This window comes from Macrotis lagotis, chromosome 2 (genome assembly GCF_037893015.1).
Source record: "Macrotis lagotis isolate mMagLag1 chromosome 2, bilby.v1.9.chrom.fasta, whole genome shotgun sequence".
Classification (NCBI taxonomy): Eukaryota; Metazoa; Chordata; class Mammalia; order Peramelemorphia; family Peramelidae; genus Macrotis; species Macrotis lagotis.
The window spans coordinates 162,516,016-162,532,889 of NC_133659.1; the positions used below are offsets into that span (position 1 = coordinate 162,516,016).

General features: G+C 35.6%; 1 protein-coding gene across 5 annotated transcripts in view; it reads left to right on the forward strand.

Annotated features, from left to right (window-relative positions):
* LOC141513404 (rho guanine nucleotide exchange factor 11-like) overlaps nucleotides 1-16,874 on the forward strand; it is a 134,654-nt gene that overhangs the window by 94,508 nt on the left and 23,272 nt on the right. For all 5 annotated transcript variants that reach the window (XM_074223161.1, XM_074223159.1, XM_074223160.1 and 2 more), the window contains 4 exons: nucleotides 1,116-1,235; nucleotides 7,666-7,717; nucleotides 8,430-8,506; nucleotides 9,400-9,537. In XM_074223161.1, coding sequence (XP_074079262.1) covers nucleotides 1,116-1,235; nucleotides 7,666-7,717; nucleotides 8,430-8,506; nucleotides 9,400-9,537 — 387 coding nt within the window. The remainder of the gene's footprint in view (nucleotides 1-1,115; nucleotides 1,236-7,665; nucleotides 7,718-8,429; nucleotides 8,507-9,399; nucleotides 9,538-16,874) is intronic.

The following is a 16,874-nucleotide window of genomic DNA, read 5'->3' on the forward strand; positions in this document are numbered from 1 at the left end:
GTATTTTAGTGATGATGACCAGAAGAGTGAGCATTACTAAGTCATCCTATCTGGAAGTGCCAAGGAGTGAAACACAAACTGAAGACAAAAGTACCACCACGTAGGATATAAGGGAATAGGCAGAAGTAGGTGATAGACTTGTTTTGCTTTCTGAGAAGGAAGTCAACTCCCACTTAGCCACTTGATCTTTGGAATAATGGATGTAAAAGAGAAATTCTGTAAATTTTAAAGTGCTTTTATAGATATGGTATAAGGATGGGGGCTAGATCTCTGATTGCATTAATTTGACACAGTCCCAAATGAGGAATCTCTCTCTCTCTCCACTGGTGTGGGTTAGTGTCTTCTCTGTAGCTTCTGATTTTAAGAGCATTACTTGAGAACCCTTAGATGTTCTGTGACTCTCCTAGGATCACACAACCTATGTGTGCCTGAGGTAGGCTTTGAACCTTGGCCATTCAAGATGAAGGCATCTCTTGTCTCTTGCATTATGAGACCTTCCATGTCCATAGGAGCTGTTATTCTGTGAGTCTCCTTTCTCTCTGCCTTGCACATTAGAGATATTTAATGTTAATTGAGACTTACAGGAGATGTCAGATTCACCCTCTCCCCACCCCTTCCCATAAGAGAAAATGTGGAGTATCAACAATTGATCAGCTCACTAGCTGTTAACTTTACAGTAGAACTGTGAGCTTTAGTCTCTGCCCTCAAGGAGCACAGTGGCCTTTTCAGGAGAGACAACACATATGAGAACCATTTCAGTCCTAGCATTGGCAGAATGTGGTACAGTGCCACAGTGAATGGTGCTAACACTGAATGCCCAGGGCCTCAGAGGAGTAGGTACTTTTGAGGGCTTTCTGGAGGAGACTGGTTAAGCTAAGCAGTTGGAAATGAATTTGGGAATATCCCTGCAAAGTATGCAGATCTCTCCCTCCCCATTCTCAATGACTCAAATGTTTTTTTAAAAAGCTTATTTCCTAGTCACTGATTTTACTACCCTAATAGATCATCACTGGCTCTCTTCACAGCCTTTCTGGGAGTGGTGGTACTTAGTGATGATAATTTCTAATTCTTCATCATGTTCTCCTCTTTGTTTTTTTCCCCTCCCCATTACATAGCATTTCCAAGAAGTATATAGTCGTAACCCTGCCAGCCTGTTGGAGGAGCAGATTGAGGGAGCCCGGAGGCGAGTCACCCAGTTACAGCGCAAGATCCAGCAGGAGACTGGTGGCTCAGTAGTAAGAAATTCCTTTTTTTCTATCATTTAGCAATCATTTTTCAGTGCTTGTAGAACAGCACTTTGGGAAAATGGGAAAATAACTAAGACATAGACCTCATAGTGGTAACAATATGCAGCATCCCCAAATATTCAAGATGACACGGAAATAATGTGGTAATATAAAATAAAATAAATACATACTTCAAGATATGAATGAGTTTGTGGTCTCATAAGCAAGAGACTGTTTCCATTGTTAAATACTGAAACCTATTCTCTTTTTTTCTTCCTCTATAAGACTTGCCCATGTCTTTCCATAAAGATCTTCATCTTAATTTTGTAATATTTCATGGATACCAGTTTATCGCTCAGATTTATTCTTTATATCTGTTCTGCTCACCTGAGTTGTTTAATAAATTCTGCTTGATTGATTAATTGATAATTTGTATGATTGATGATTTATTAGCCATTTTTAATAAGTCCTCATTGATAATGTGCTAAAACTGACTACTCACCATGAATTTTGCAACTGTAGTTGTCATTTCATAGCCAATGCCACTTCTTCTCAGTCTTTCTCCTTCATTTTCACTTATGTCCATGCCATCACCTGTGAGTTTTTCCCCAAGTTCTGTTTGGGGCCTCTTCTCTCTTCTTTCTGTACTTTTTCACTCGATAGTCTTATTAACTCCCATGGGTTTAATTTTATCTATGTAGATGATAATCAGATCCAGCCCTCAGCTCCAGTTTTATACCACCAATTTCCTATTAGATATTTTAAACTGGATGCCCTTTAAACATCTTAAAATTCACCAGGACAAAAATAGAACTCATTTCTTCTTCCTTCCGCACACATGTGCCTCTTCTGAACTTCCCTCTTCTGTTGAGGGCACCACTTACCATTCTTCCAGTTACTTAAATTCACAGCTTTCCAAATCATCCTTTCTCATCCCACATATCCATTCATTTGCCAAATCTTAAAATTTATTTTTCTGTCTCTAATACATTCTTTTCTCTCCATCCATTCAGGCACCACCCCTAGGTCTTTTGATTGTTACCTTCACCTCTGACCTAAATTATTACAGTAGCCTTCCAATTGGTCTTCCAGCCTAAAGCTTTTCCCCATCCAAACCATCTTTCTGTAAAGAATAGGTCTGACTTTATTATCCCCCTACTCAACAAATTCTTATGATTTCCTTTTATCTGTAGGATCCAACTTAACATTCTTTGCTTGGAATTTTAAAATCTTCACATTCTGCCACTGTTCTACCTTTCCAAACCTCTTACATTCCACTCATTTTCTTAAATTCTGCAATCTAGCCACAACAGTCCTTTTTGCTTGCTATACTCCCATCCCTCATGCTGGAAATGCTCTCCCTCATAACTTCTAATTTGTTAAAATCCTTGCTTCTGTCCCTTCTAAGATCACCTCCTTAGTGGAATCTCTGTTTATGTTATGTATTGGTTTTATGTTTTCCTCCCTCATTAAAAATCTAAAGTAAGCTCAGAAACTATTTACCTATTCTTTATATTCCCAGCACTTAGCACAAAATAAGTGTCTAGTAAACCTTTATTGATTAATTGATCAGTGAGAGAATATTGGTATTAAAGATGATGGACCTTTACACAAAGAGAAGTTTGAAATAATCGAAAGCTTCATACAATTTTCCCAGTGTAGTCCAAACTAATTTGTTCCTTCTGTTCAATGTCAGACCTAACTCATTGTTTACCCTACAGTGCAAATCAACTGAAATAGCTCACCTTGAAAGTACTCATAGTCAAATGTTTGTAGGTCTAAGAATCTAACAGTTTTTAGATTCTCTGCTCCCTTTTCTGCCAGTTTACCACAATCACCCTTTGAAGGCTGTCTGGATATTACATAAGGCTAAGGACCATTTTGCATACTCATTAATATACAAAAGAGCACTGCTTGAGAACTGTTAGATGTTTCTATGACTCTCCTAGGGATCCCACAGCCTATTTGTTGCCATAATGAAAGAAGTCAGGAAATGGTCCAATTTTAGCAATGAGTTTCTCTGAACTGACCAAGTCAGGCTTATCTTAGGACAGTAGATAGTCTTTTGCTTGGAGAGTATTTGAAGCCTTTATGGGTTGTCACATCCTTCTGAAGGTGATTGAGAATCCAGATCATAATTACCTCATAGCAAAGCATATATGTTTATATTATTGAGGTTGAGAACATGATAGAGGGCAATGAGTCAACAAGAATTTATTAAGCATCTGCAATGTACCAGGTACTGGGTTAAACATGGGGAAGCAAAAAAAGCAAAAAAAACACTTTCTTTCTTCTCCAAGTTCATAGTCTTATGGAGGAGAAAGCACGCAAACAACTATGTACAAACAGACATATTTATTTATCATAGATTGGAGATAATCAGCAGAAGAAAGGTACCAGTATTAAGAGGAAACAGGAAAGGCTTCCTAGAGGATGTGGGGTTTTAGCTGGGATTTGAAGGAAGAAAGCCAGGAGGAAAAAAAAAAGAGGAAGTAAATTTCAGGACTGTAACATTTCACAGATGATGGGGTATTTTATGTGAAGAACAGTAAGGAGACAGTATGTTGAGAGAAGTGCCTTGTGAGAGTCCTGAAAAAGTTGGAGGGACTGTTATAAGGGCTTTAACATCACAGCTATATTTAGTCTGGGAGGCATTGGAGGGAGAAATGGGACTCATTGAATTAGGAGGAAGACCTGCTCTTTTAAGATCAGTATGATAGTGGAATGGAGGATCTAATCAACCTGAGTCACAAGCTTGACAGAACCTCTCATCCTTCGGGTTGGAATAAAGGTGATCTCCAAAACCCCCATTTAAGGAGAGAGCCCAAGCCAGCTTTCTCTTCATTTCCCAGTAGACTATATATTCCTTTGAACTTCTTTGGACTTTTCTATCATACTCTTGCTGGTCCAACCCCCCCCCCCAAAAAAAAAGATTCTAAGTTCTTTGAGAGCAGAAACTTTTTTTTTTCATATTTATATCCCCAACACTTAGTAGAATACCTGGCACTTAGTAGTTCCTTTTTTTGACTGACTAACTGACTACAGTATGAAGAGATGCAAGGCAGGTAGAACAACCAGAAGACTTGGAAAAGTAGTACAAGTGTATGGACTTGAGAGTCAGAGGAGAAGAGGACATTGAGAGTTGAGGGTTGAGAGGAAGTGAAGAATTGAGGAAGAAACCCAAGCTGCAAGCCTTGTTGCCTGAGATGATAGTGACTTCTACAGCACCAGAGAATTTTGAAAGATGGGCTGTTTGGGGGAAAAAGAATGAGTTCAGTTTCAGACATGATCTCTATAGGATATTTAGAATTTCAAGTCTAGAGGATAGGAAAGAATTTAGGGCTGAATAATTTGAAGCATCATCATAAAGATTATAATTAATTCAATGGGAACTCCCTCATGATATCATCAAGTGAAAGAGAGAGGAGAAAGGAGGAGAGAGCCCATGACAGAGCCTGGGGGGGAACAGTTGCAGTTATGAGGCATGACCTAGACAAAGTCCAGTAAAGGAGACAAGTAGAATCCTTCTATAACTTGCTCTCTGTTGACTTTCAAGAGTCCAGGTTTACATCCACACTATATTGAAGCATAAGAACGTATGTTTTGTAAAGGTTCAAAACATTATAGAAGTATGAATTCAATACCATATAGGTTGAACTCAGGTTTGACTCAGGTCCTCCTGACTCCAGGGCTGGTGTTCTGTCCATTGCACCACCTAGCTTCCCCAGTACCATATAGGTTGAAAGAAGAAAAGAATATTTGTACTTGGGGGAAAAATATTTTGCCTGGGGGAATGATTGAAGGTTTCACATGGAGAAGGTAGCCTTTGAGGTCAGTTAATTTATATGCAGGAAATGTCTTAGACACTGGGGGTAAAATAGCCAGAAAGAAGCAGCTAATCAAGAAGTTATATAAACAAGTAATTGGAAAATATATATACACTATAGATAGAAGGACAGATAGAATTATAAAAGGTTATTGTGGATGCAAAGACAGTGGGTAGAAAGAGCACTGACTCAGAGGACCTTGATTCAAAACCCAATTCTTGTATTTACTATCATGGGCAAGTTTCTTTATCACTCTGAGCCTCTACTTTGAAGGAAGACAGTTGAATTATCTAGTATCTAAGACCTCTTCAAGTCCCATAGCTAATAGCATTCTTATGAAATAGTTAGAATCCCCTATGGTGATGCATTCCAAAGCTGAGTAGAAATTACTTTTGGATTATACACTTTCAAATAAAAAAGATAATCTGTATTACAGTACCCTACCATTAATGTAGAGTAATAATTGCAATTGCTGCTAAATAACTATAATTATCAGAGTTTGTTGAGGGAAAAGAATGAGTCAGAAATTGTACTGGCAGGCTTAATTATTCATAGAGTTAGCCCAGGAAAGCTTTTCCCGAAGATATTTTAGAAAGGGTAAATGTTGAACTCCTCTTTATTAATGGAACAGTGAAATTATTGAAGCAGCTAACTAATACTTATGCTCCCTCAACTGATATACAATTCCAGCCTTTATTCTTTACTTTCAGACCTGAGCACTAACTTTCACATATCATTATCTTTCCCCATCTTTCTTCTGAACTTCCTTATTTTTATCAGGAGCATCAATAAGCTTCCAGTCACCCTGGTTCCAAACATTTAGAGACTACTTCTACTCCTCACTTTCCCTTACTACACACATCTACTTACCTTTATGATCTTTTCAGTTCTAATTCTACAGCCGCAGTCACTTCTGTCCCTTCTCTTCATTCATGCAGTCACTTGTAGATGAGGTCTTTTTTATCTTTTACTTCAGTTACTTCAGTAGCCTTCTTTCTAAATTGACCTCCTTGCCTCAAGTCTCTCCACTTTTCCAATTCCATCTTCCATTGGTCTGCCAGAATGATATTACTAAATCACAGGCCTGATAAAACCTCAGTCAATTCCAGGACTTTCCTGTAACCTATAGAATCAGCAACTACTTGTTAAACACTTAAGACCCTCCACAGCCTAATCCAACCCTGACCCTCAAATCTTTTGTACATTTTTCTTCTTCACATACTCTTCAGTCTGGCTAAACTGAGCTTGCTGATTCTCCTATACTCTTTTTTTCCCTTTAACTCAAGTCTTCTTTACTTCAGACTGAATGTTTTTAATTCTTTCAACTGATCTTCATATGACATGGTTTCTAGAATCCTTATCTCTAAAGATGCTCTAGATTGTCATTATCTTCCTTAAAATACAGAACCTAGAATTGAATATACCGAATAACTGAATCCAAAGGTTACCTTTTATGATCATCGGTATGGACAGCAGCACTGTCCCTATCCTTCTGAATGTTATAACTATTCTTATAGCCAAAGACCACTTTCTTTAGATTTTTGGACTGCCTTGTATTATACTGTTGAATCATAAGGAATTTATAAGCTGCCGAGCTCTCCAGATTCTGGAAATCTGTTTGCTTCAAATGTCCCTAAAGGTCCCCTCTCATAAGATAGAGACATTGGATGTCTTCTGATTTTTCCTTATCCCTCTACCCCCTCACCTCCTCCCCAGACCCCTCCCCATTGTTAGTTGTGTCACAAGGGCAAGTCATTTACCTTGTGTTTCTTCATCTGTAAAATGAAGGTACCAGTCCTTTTAATACCTGCAGCACAGGGTTATAGTGAGGAAAGCACTTTTATGTACCTTAAAGCACAGCACACATGAACTTATTTGGTGCAGATTACAAATCCATCCATGGGGACAATTTACCTCATCTTCAGAAGCTGAATGGCAGAACTATTCTTATATGTCTTTTGACCATTTTGGCCCATGAAATAGGATTTGAAATTAAGAATTATAATTGTAATATTATTAGATTTGATCTAGCTTTCTAGCCTAATGAGATGTTTCTGAATCCCAATGTATCAATGAAAATGTTAACTATCCTTCCCAGATCTGTCACCTGCAAATTTGAGAAGCATGTCAACTATGCCTTTATTCAGGTAACTGACTTAAATGTTGAACAGAATAGGATGGAAGACAAGTACTTGAGGTTCAGCATTAAAAAATCTCTTTCCAGAGTGGGTATTTGTCCACTAATCATTTTGGTCAGTTCGTCCACAATCTAAAATTCAGAAAGTTGTTTCTCCCATGTCTGATTCAACTTGGAGGTTTCTTTTGAGATCTAGGTTAATGAGTAGAATGTGGTGTTTGACTCATGGTAATAGAGTACTCTTAAGGTAGATAGGGTCCTCTTTTTCTTCCTCTTCTTCATTCTTATCAAACATTATTGACAGAACACCACTAGCTAAGCATTTTACTATCAGTTAAATAGACATCCCTAACCTATATAAACATATTCTAACAGTACAAGTTTAGTTGAGGTATGGAGAAGACAAAGGTTTCTAATTGAATGTCTTCTGTGCAACTTTAATTGATTGTCCCTTCATCTGGGAATTTAATTTCAGGATATACTGCAAATGTCTGACACCAATCCAGCTAATTTGAAGTCATCAGAGGGTGAGTTCCATCTGTATTTTCATTTCTTTCTGGTGTTACCTCTTTCAGGTTTCTTGACAATTCTCATTCAGATCCAGAAGAAAGATAATAGTCCAACAATAAGAAAATACAGTCTAATAGATGAAAGAAGACAGACTCATGCAACAATAAATGAGTATACTTATGTAGAATAATAAGACTAGAATCTATATAAACAAAAACTAGGAGTATGTGGGTGAAGTTTTGGTTCGGTTGGAACTAGAGGTGAATCTCAAAATGGGGAGTTTAGAGAAGAATTGAAAAGGATTTGAGGGGGCGGCTACGTGGTACCAGTACTGGAGCTCAAATCCAGCCTCAGACACTTAGTAATTACCTAGCTGTGTGGCCTTGGGCAAGCCACCTAACCCCATTGCCTTGCAAAAAAACTAAAAGAAAAAAAGAAAAGAAAAGAAAAGGACTTGAGAAATGAGGTTATTTTAGGAGGGAATTCCAGGCAAAAGGGAATGGTCTCTGAGTAGTTTTAGAAATAGGGAAGAATTAAGCATGGTCAGGGTGCAGCACTGTCTTTGCACAGAAGAGAATCCCAAATAAGAGAATCAACTGTCAAAGGAAAAATGAGACAAAAATGGCATCCTTCATCCTACTCTGTATTTAGGTCCTCAGAATAGAGATTCTTATCATGTCTGGGAAATAATTGCCTTTCATTCCTGTACCTGTTCCATTACTCTCTCAGGTCGTCATTCCTTGGATTCCCAAGATGGAGACAGTGGCTTAGACTCTGGGACAGAACGCTTCCCTTCCCTCAGTGAGGTGAGATTGTGGAGGAATTGGGCCCATTTGAAGATATAAATCCTGTCCTTGAGACTCCTAAACTATTTAAAGATCAGATTGTAAATTAGATGCACCAAGATCTTCAGTACCCTGTCTTTTTATGGGAATTATGATCTAGGTTTGTGGTTTGTTAACATTTGATATATCCTGGGCTCCAAAATGGTGGTATGAAAAGTACAACTTTTAGACAATTAAATTATTTTTCATCCTAATTGTTTTATAATCAGATATCAATTATCCAAATTCACAAAGGTGCTATTTCATTAAAATCCCCAGATATAGTCAGTTTTTTATTCTGTTTTAGAATTGTTGACTTTAGGATTCTGTTTTTATACATTTATACATTGGTATTATAGTTCTTCCCAACTCCTCTCCCCAAATTGGATTCCCAAAGTTTTCAGATTTTGGTTTCATAGATTTTTCTCTCCATGACTGTGAATAAAATATTAAGAGAAGAATTAATTAAACAAAACTCAGGGGTAAATAATACCAATGTATGTCAAGAAGAAGTCGAGGGCAAATAAAAACCTCATTTTAGCCAATAGTTTTATTTTCTTTCTCTAGCTGAACTATCAGAACTGATAAATAAAAACTTGGACTGATTTCCTTCTTACTCTGTTTTTGTCCACCCATTGAGAAAAGTGATGAGGAGCAATGAAAAGGACAAGGCAAAGAAAACTGTAGGGACAGAAAAGAGAGTGAGCAAAGATTCTTAATGACTTATAATGGGTCATCAGCCCCTGAATAATGAAAAGCAGATTACTGCCTTACAATAATAGCTAAACTGGATGAACAACTAAGCCTTGGGCTATTCTAGCACTAACAGATCCCATCTCTACACTACTTCCTCTCTCCTTTCCTCTCTTTCCCAGTCATTGCTGAAAAGAAACTCGGTATTATCAGATCCTGGACTAGACAGCCCACGTACATCACCTGTGATCATGGCTAAGGTGGTCCAACACCATAGACGACAGGGCTCAGATACAACTGTTCTACCCCCTGCAGAGCAGGTGAGCCACTTGAGTTCTTTTCCTTTTCTTTTCTCAGAGCTGACAGCCTAGAACTCATCACTGAACAATCTTGTGTAGTCTTATTATAGAGGTAAAATCCTTGTCTTCTCCAAGTGATCTTTACTTCTTCAGTGTTTCTCAGGGTTCCATTTTGTCTCCATATCATTCTGATTTCAGTTACTTATTTGTGTACATGTCATATTCCCCCATTAGGTTATAAGTTCTGAGGGTCATTTTTCACATTTATATTTAAGAACTTAGGACATTGCTTAGAGTATGTCATTGATAAATGCATATTCTTTTTTCCTCAAACAGTAACAAATTATTTTTTCCAATTACATGTAAGGGAAGTTTTCCAACATTTACAATTTTATGAGTTCCACATTTTTCTCCCACCCTCTCTTTTTCTCCCTGGGCCAGTGAAGATTCTGATAAAAGTTGTACATGTACAGTCGTGTTTAACATATTTCCATAGTGATCATGTTGTGAAAGAGGAATTAGAACTAAAGGAGAAAAAACCATGAGAAAGAAAGAACAAACATAAAAGAAATTTTGAAAATTGAACATGGTATGCTTTGTTCTGCATTCAGACTCCATAACATATTTTTTTGGATGTGGATGTCCTTTTCCATAACAGTTCTCTCAGGCAGGGCTGGGTTTTTTTTCCCTTTTATTTTTTTTTTTGCAAGGCATATGGGGTTAAGTGGCCTGCCCAAAGCCACACAGCTTTTTTTTTCCTTTTAAAGCTTTTATTTATTTTGAGTTTTACAATCCCCCCCCCCCCCAATCTTGCTTCCCACTCCCCACAGAAAGCAATTTGCCAGTCTTTATATTGTTTCCATGGTATATACATTGATCCAAATTGAATGTGATGAGAGAGAAATCATATCCTTAAGGAAGAAAACTAAAGTATAAGAGATAGCAAAATTACATAATAAGATATCAGGTATTTTTTTTTCCTAAATTAAAGGTAATAGTCCTTGGTCTTTGTTCAAACTCCACAATTCTTTCTCTGGATACAGATGGTATTCTCCATCACAGATAGCCCCAAATTGTCCTGGATTGTTGTACTGATGGAATGAGCAAGTCCATCAAAGTTAATCATCACCCCCATGTTGCTGTTAGGGTGTACAATGTTTTTCTGGTTCTGCTCATCTCGCTCAGCATCAGTTCATGCAAATCCTTCCAAGTTTCCCTGAATTCCCATCCCTCCTGGTTTCTAATAGAACAATAGTGTTCCATGACATACATATGCCACAGTTTGTTAAGCCATTCCCCAAATGAAGGACATTTACTTAATTTCTAATTCTTTACCACTATAAAAAGAACTGCTATAAATATTTTTGTACATGTGACCTTTTTTTACCCTTGCTTATGATCTCTTTGGGATTCAGACCTAAGAGTGGTATTGCTGGATCAAATGAACAATTTTATTGCCCTTTGGGCATGGTTCCAAATTGTTCTCTAGAAAGGTTGCATTAGTTCAAAACTACCAACAATGCATCAGTGTCCCACATCCTCTCTAACATTGAACATTTTCCTTTTTAGTCATATTGGCCGATCTGATAGGTGTGAGGTGATACCTCAGAGTTGTTTTAATTTGCATTTCTCTAATAATGATTTGGAACATTTTCTCATAATACTATAGAGAGTTTTAATTTCTTCATCTAAAAAACTGCCACTTCATATCCTTTGACCAGTTATCAATTGGAGATTGACTTATATTCTTATAAATTTGATTCAGTTCTCTATATATTTTAGAAATGAGTCCTTTATCATAAATATTAGCTGTAAAAATTATTTCTCAATTTAATGCATTGCTTTTAATGTCAGTTGCGTTGGTTTTATTTGTGCAAAAACTTTTCAGTTTTATTTTTATGTAATAAAATTATCCATTTTTCATTTTATAATGTTCTCTATCTCTTCCTTAATCATAAACTGCTCCCCTTTCCATAGATCTGACACATTTCTTGTTTTCCTGATTGGTTTATGTTATGACCTTTTATGTCTAAATTCTGTATCCATATTGAATTTCTCTTGGTAGAAGGCATGAGATGTTGGTGTCTGCCTAGTTTCTGCTATGCTATCTTGCAATTTTTCTAGTTTTCCCAGCAGTTTTTAACAAGGCATGAGTTCTTATCCCAGAAACTAGAGTCTTTGGGTTTATCTAAATAGCAGATTGCTGTAGTCAGATACTACTGTTTCTTTTACACCTAATGTGCACCTAATGCACTGATCCACCATTCTGTTTCTTAGCCAGGATTAAACAGCTTTGATGAATGATGCTTTATAAAATAATTTTATATCTGCTATCTTCCTTTGCATTTTTTTTCATTAATTCTCCTGGTATTCTTGACCTTTTGTTCTCCCTTATGAATTTAATTACTATATTTTCTAGTTCAATAAAGTAATTTTTTTGATAGTTTGATTGATATGGCACTGAATAAGTAATTTAATTTGATGGAATTGTCATTTTTATTATATTAGCTCTGCCTACCAATAAGCAATTGATATTACCCAATTTCTTAGATCTGATTTTATTTGTGTAAAAAGTGTTTTATAGTTTTTTCCTATAGTTTATGAATTTTCCTTGGCAGGTAGAATCCAAATATTTTACATTGTCTACAATTACTTTAAATGGAATTTCTTTTTCTGTCTCTTGCTGTTGGGCTTTGTTTGATCATATATTGAAATGCTGATGATTTATGTGGGTTTATATCCTGAATCTTTGCTGAAGTTGTTAATTGTTTCAAGTAAATTTTTAGTTGATTTTCTAGGGCTCTCTTAAATATACATACCATCTGCAAAGAGTGAAAACTTTGAATCCTCATTGCCTAATCTAATTCCTTCCATTTCTTTTTTTTCTTTCTTATTGCTAGAGCTAACATTTCTGATATGATCTTATTGAAAATGCTGTTAGTTTATCCCCATTACATATAATGCCTGCGAATGGTTTTAGATAGATACTGCTTATCTTTTATGGAAAATTCCATTTATTCTTAATCTCTAGTGTTTTTAATAGGAATGGACAATGCTGTATTTTGTCAAAGGCTTTTTCAGCATCTGTTGAGATAATCATAAGATTTCTGTTAATTTTGTTAATGATATGGCCAATTATGCTGTTTTCCTAATATCGTTCCATCCTTACTTACCTGATATAAATCCTATTTGATCTAATATCCTAATAACTTATAATTAATTATATTATCATAATTAATAATAATTATAATCATACAAGTATAGTAATTATAATTAATATCTCTTTTCTGAAATTTTATTTAATTTTTGCATCAATATTCACTAGGGAGATTGGTCTGTAATTTTCATTGTCTATTTTGTATCTTCCTGATTTAGGTATCAGCACCATTTTTGGTTTCATAAAAAGAACTTGACAAAACTTCTTCACCTATTTTTTCAAATAGGTTATATAGGATTGGAATTAATTGTTCCTTAAATGTTTGATAGAAAATCCATCTGACCCTGGAGATTTTTTTCTTAGGGATTTTATAGATGGCTTTCTTTTTCTGAAATGGGGTTATTTAAATATTTTAGTTCTTGTTGATCTGGGCAGTTTATATTTTTGTAAATATTCATTTCACTTATGTTGTCAAATTTGTTGGCATACAATAGGGCAGAAAGTTCAGAATAATTTCTTCAATTTCCTTCTCACTGGTATTTTCACCCTTTCCATTTTTTAATACTGATCATTTGGTTTTCTTTGTTCTTTTTTTAATCAGATTAACCAAAGATTTATCTATTTTATCTGGTTTTTAATAAGAATTTTATTTATTAGTTCAATAGTTTTTTAAATCTTATTAATTTTCAGAATTTCTAATTTGGTATTTAATTGGAGATTTTTTTTATTTATTCTTTTTTAGTTGCATGACCAATTCATTGATCTCTTCCTCTTTTATTCAGATAAACATTTAGAGATATAAAATTTCCTCTAATAACTGCTTTGACTGCAACTCATAAATTTTGGTATGAAGTCTCATCCATTGTCATTATCTTGAATGAAATTGTTGATTAGTTCTATGCTTTGTTGTTTGATCTACTCATTTTTAAAATTAGGTTATTAGTTTCTAATTAGTTTCTAATTAATTTCTAGTTTATTGTTGCATGACTATTACATGTAATTTTCATTACATCATTATATGAAAAGGATGCATTTAAGATTTCTACCATACTGCATTTGATTAGGACATTTTTATGCCTTATTACATGGTCAGTTTTTGTGTGGGTGCCATGTACTACAGAGAAGATGATACATTCCTTTCTCTCCCCATTCAGTTTTCTCCATAGGTCTATCATATCAAATTTTTCTAAAATTCTGTTCAACTTCTTCCTTCTTGTTTATTTTGTGGTAAAATTTATTTAATTCTTAAGAGAGGGAGGTTGAGGTTCCCTACTTCTATAATCTTGCTGTCTATGTTTTCCGTTTTCCTGTAACTTATTTAACTTCTCCTCTAACAATTTGAATGGTATACCATTTGGTGCATTAAAATTGATATTACTTCATTGCCTGCAATAACTTTTTCTTTTTGTTTTTTTAAATTTATTTATTTATTTTGAATTTTATAGTTTCCCCCACTAATCTCGCTTCCCCCCCCCATAGAAGGCAGTCTGTTAGTCTTTACTTTGTTTGCATTGTATATATTGATCTAAGTTGAATGTGCTGAGTGAGAAATCATATCCTTATGGGAAAAAAAAAGTATGAGATGGCAAAATCACATAATAAGATGATGGTTTTTTTTTTAATTAAAGGTAATAGTCTTTGGCCTTTATTCAAACTCCACAATTCTTTCTCTGGATACAGATGGTATTCTCCTTCGCAGATATCCCAAAATTGTGTCTGATTGTTGCACTGATGGAATGAACAAGTTCATTAAGGTTGATCATCACCCCCATGTTGCTGTTAGGGTGTATACTGTTCTTCTGATTCTTCTCATCTTGCTCAACATCAGTTCAGCAAATTCTTCCAGGCTTCCCTGAATTCCCATCCCTCCTGGTTTCCAATAGAACAATAGTGTTCCAGCCTGTGATACCTTTTAAGATGTTGTTGTTTACTTCCTTTTCCCTTTTAATGAGATCTGTTTTTGCTTTTGCTTTGTCTGAGAACAGAATTACTACCTGTGTTTTTTTTTTACTTTATCTTTATTTTTACTTTTCCCTTCCCTTTTATCAGTCTCTTCTTCTCCTCTCCTTCCCCTTCCCCACCCCCACCGCCTTTCCCTGTAAGGTAGGATATATTTCTAAACTCAGTTAGGAATGTCTGTTATTCCCTCTTTGGGCAAGTCTGTGGAAATTAAGATTTACTCAGTCACACACCCTCCTTTTCTCTCTACTATAGTAGCTCCTTTTTGCCTCTTCATGTGGTGTTATTTATCATCTAATGCCTCTTCTCCCAGTATAATACTCCTTTTCATGTCTTAATTGTTTTATACCTGTCTTGTTCCCACAACATACCTGTATTGTACCCATAACATTTGTCAAGGTATACTCCTTTTATCTGTCTTGATAAAAGTTTAATTCTTAAAGATTGATTGATTTATATATTATTGATTTATAATTGATTTATAATCACACAATTATAATCACATAATAACCCACAGTCTCTGTCCAAGTATACTCTACTCAGCTGTCCCATTAGAAACATAGTTCTCAAGAGACATAAACTTTATCAGATTATAATCAGTTTGTACCCACACCCTCTTTGTAAATATTTCTATAGAAATATAACCTTCACGAGTTTATTGTGTGAAGCAAAATCTCTTCATGATCCATTTATACCTACATCCTCTCACTACACTCCCTCTAACTGTACTAATAGAAATACAACCCTCATGAGCTAGTCAGCTAAAACATCACTTTCATGATCAATCTATACCCTCTGTCTCAGTATACTTCTTTTAACCTTCCTAAGAGAAATACAATCCTCAAGTGTTACAAATATTGTCTTCTGTGTAAGATTGTTCAGTTTAACATTATTGACTAACATTTTCCCCCTTTCCATTTACCTTTTTATGCTGCTCTTAAGTCTTATTTTTAAAGATCAAATTTGCCATTCAATTCTGGCCTTTTTAATAAGGTAAGTTTGAAAGTCCTCTATTTCATTGAAAAGCCATCTTTTTTCCCCCCAAAAGAATATGCCAGATTTTGCCTGATATATAATTCTTAGTCATAATAAAAGATCCTTTGCCCTTCAGAATATTGTATTCCAAGTCCTTTGATCCTCTAATATTGAAGCTGAAAAGTCCTGTATAATGCTGACTGTGGCTCCCTGGTTTTTAAATTGCTTCTTTTTGACTGCTTGCAATATTTTTTCCTTTACTTGAAAATTCTGAGATTTGGTTACAATATTCCTTGGAGTTTTTATTCCGGGATCCCTTTCTGAGGTTAATCAGTGGACTCTTTTTTATTTTTCCAAGATTTTATTTATTTTGAGTTTTACAATTTTCCCCCTAATCTTCCCCCCCAGAAGGCCATTTCCCAGTCTTTACATTGTTTCCATAGTATGCATTGATCCAAATTGCATGTGATGACAGAGAAATCATATCCTTAAGGAAGAAACAAAAAGTATAAGAGATAAAAAGATCAGACAGTAAGATATCTGTTGTTTTTTCTTAATTAAAGAGAATAGACCTTGAACTTTGTTCAAACTCCATGGCTCTTTATCTGGATACAGATGGTATTCTCCATTGCAGACAGCCAAAATTGTCCCTGATTGTTGCACTGATGGAATGATCAAATCCATCAAGGTTGAACATCACCCCCATGTTGCTGTTAGGGTGTACAGTGTTTTTCTGGTTCTGTTCATCTTGCTCAGCATCAGTTCATGCAAATCCCTTCAGAGTTCCCTGAAATCCCATCCCTCCTGGTTTCTAATAGAACAATAATGTTCCATGACATACATATACCACAGTTTGCTAAGCCATTCCCCAATTGAAGGACATTTACTTGCTTTCCAATTCTTTGCCACCACAAACAGGGCTGCTATGAATATTTTTGTACAAGTGATGTTTTTACCCTTTTTCATCATCTCTTCAGGATATAGGACCAGTAGTGGTATTGCTGGATCAAAGGCGTATGCACATTTTTGTTGCCCTTTGGGCATAGTTCCAGACCGTACTCCAGAAAGGTTGGATGAGTTCACAAGTAGATTCTTTCAAGGATTATTTTGTCTTCTTGTTTTAGGATATTAGCCTATTTTTCTATGATAATTTCCTGAAAAATATTGTCTAGGCTTTTTCTGATTGGGCTTTCAGGTAGACCAATAATTTGTAAATTATCTGTTCTGGGATCTGTTTTCTAGGTCAGTCATTTTTCCTAAGAGGTAC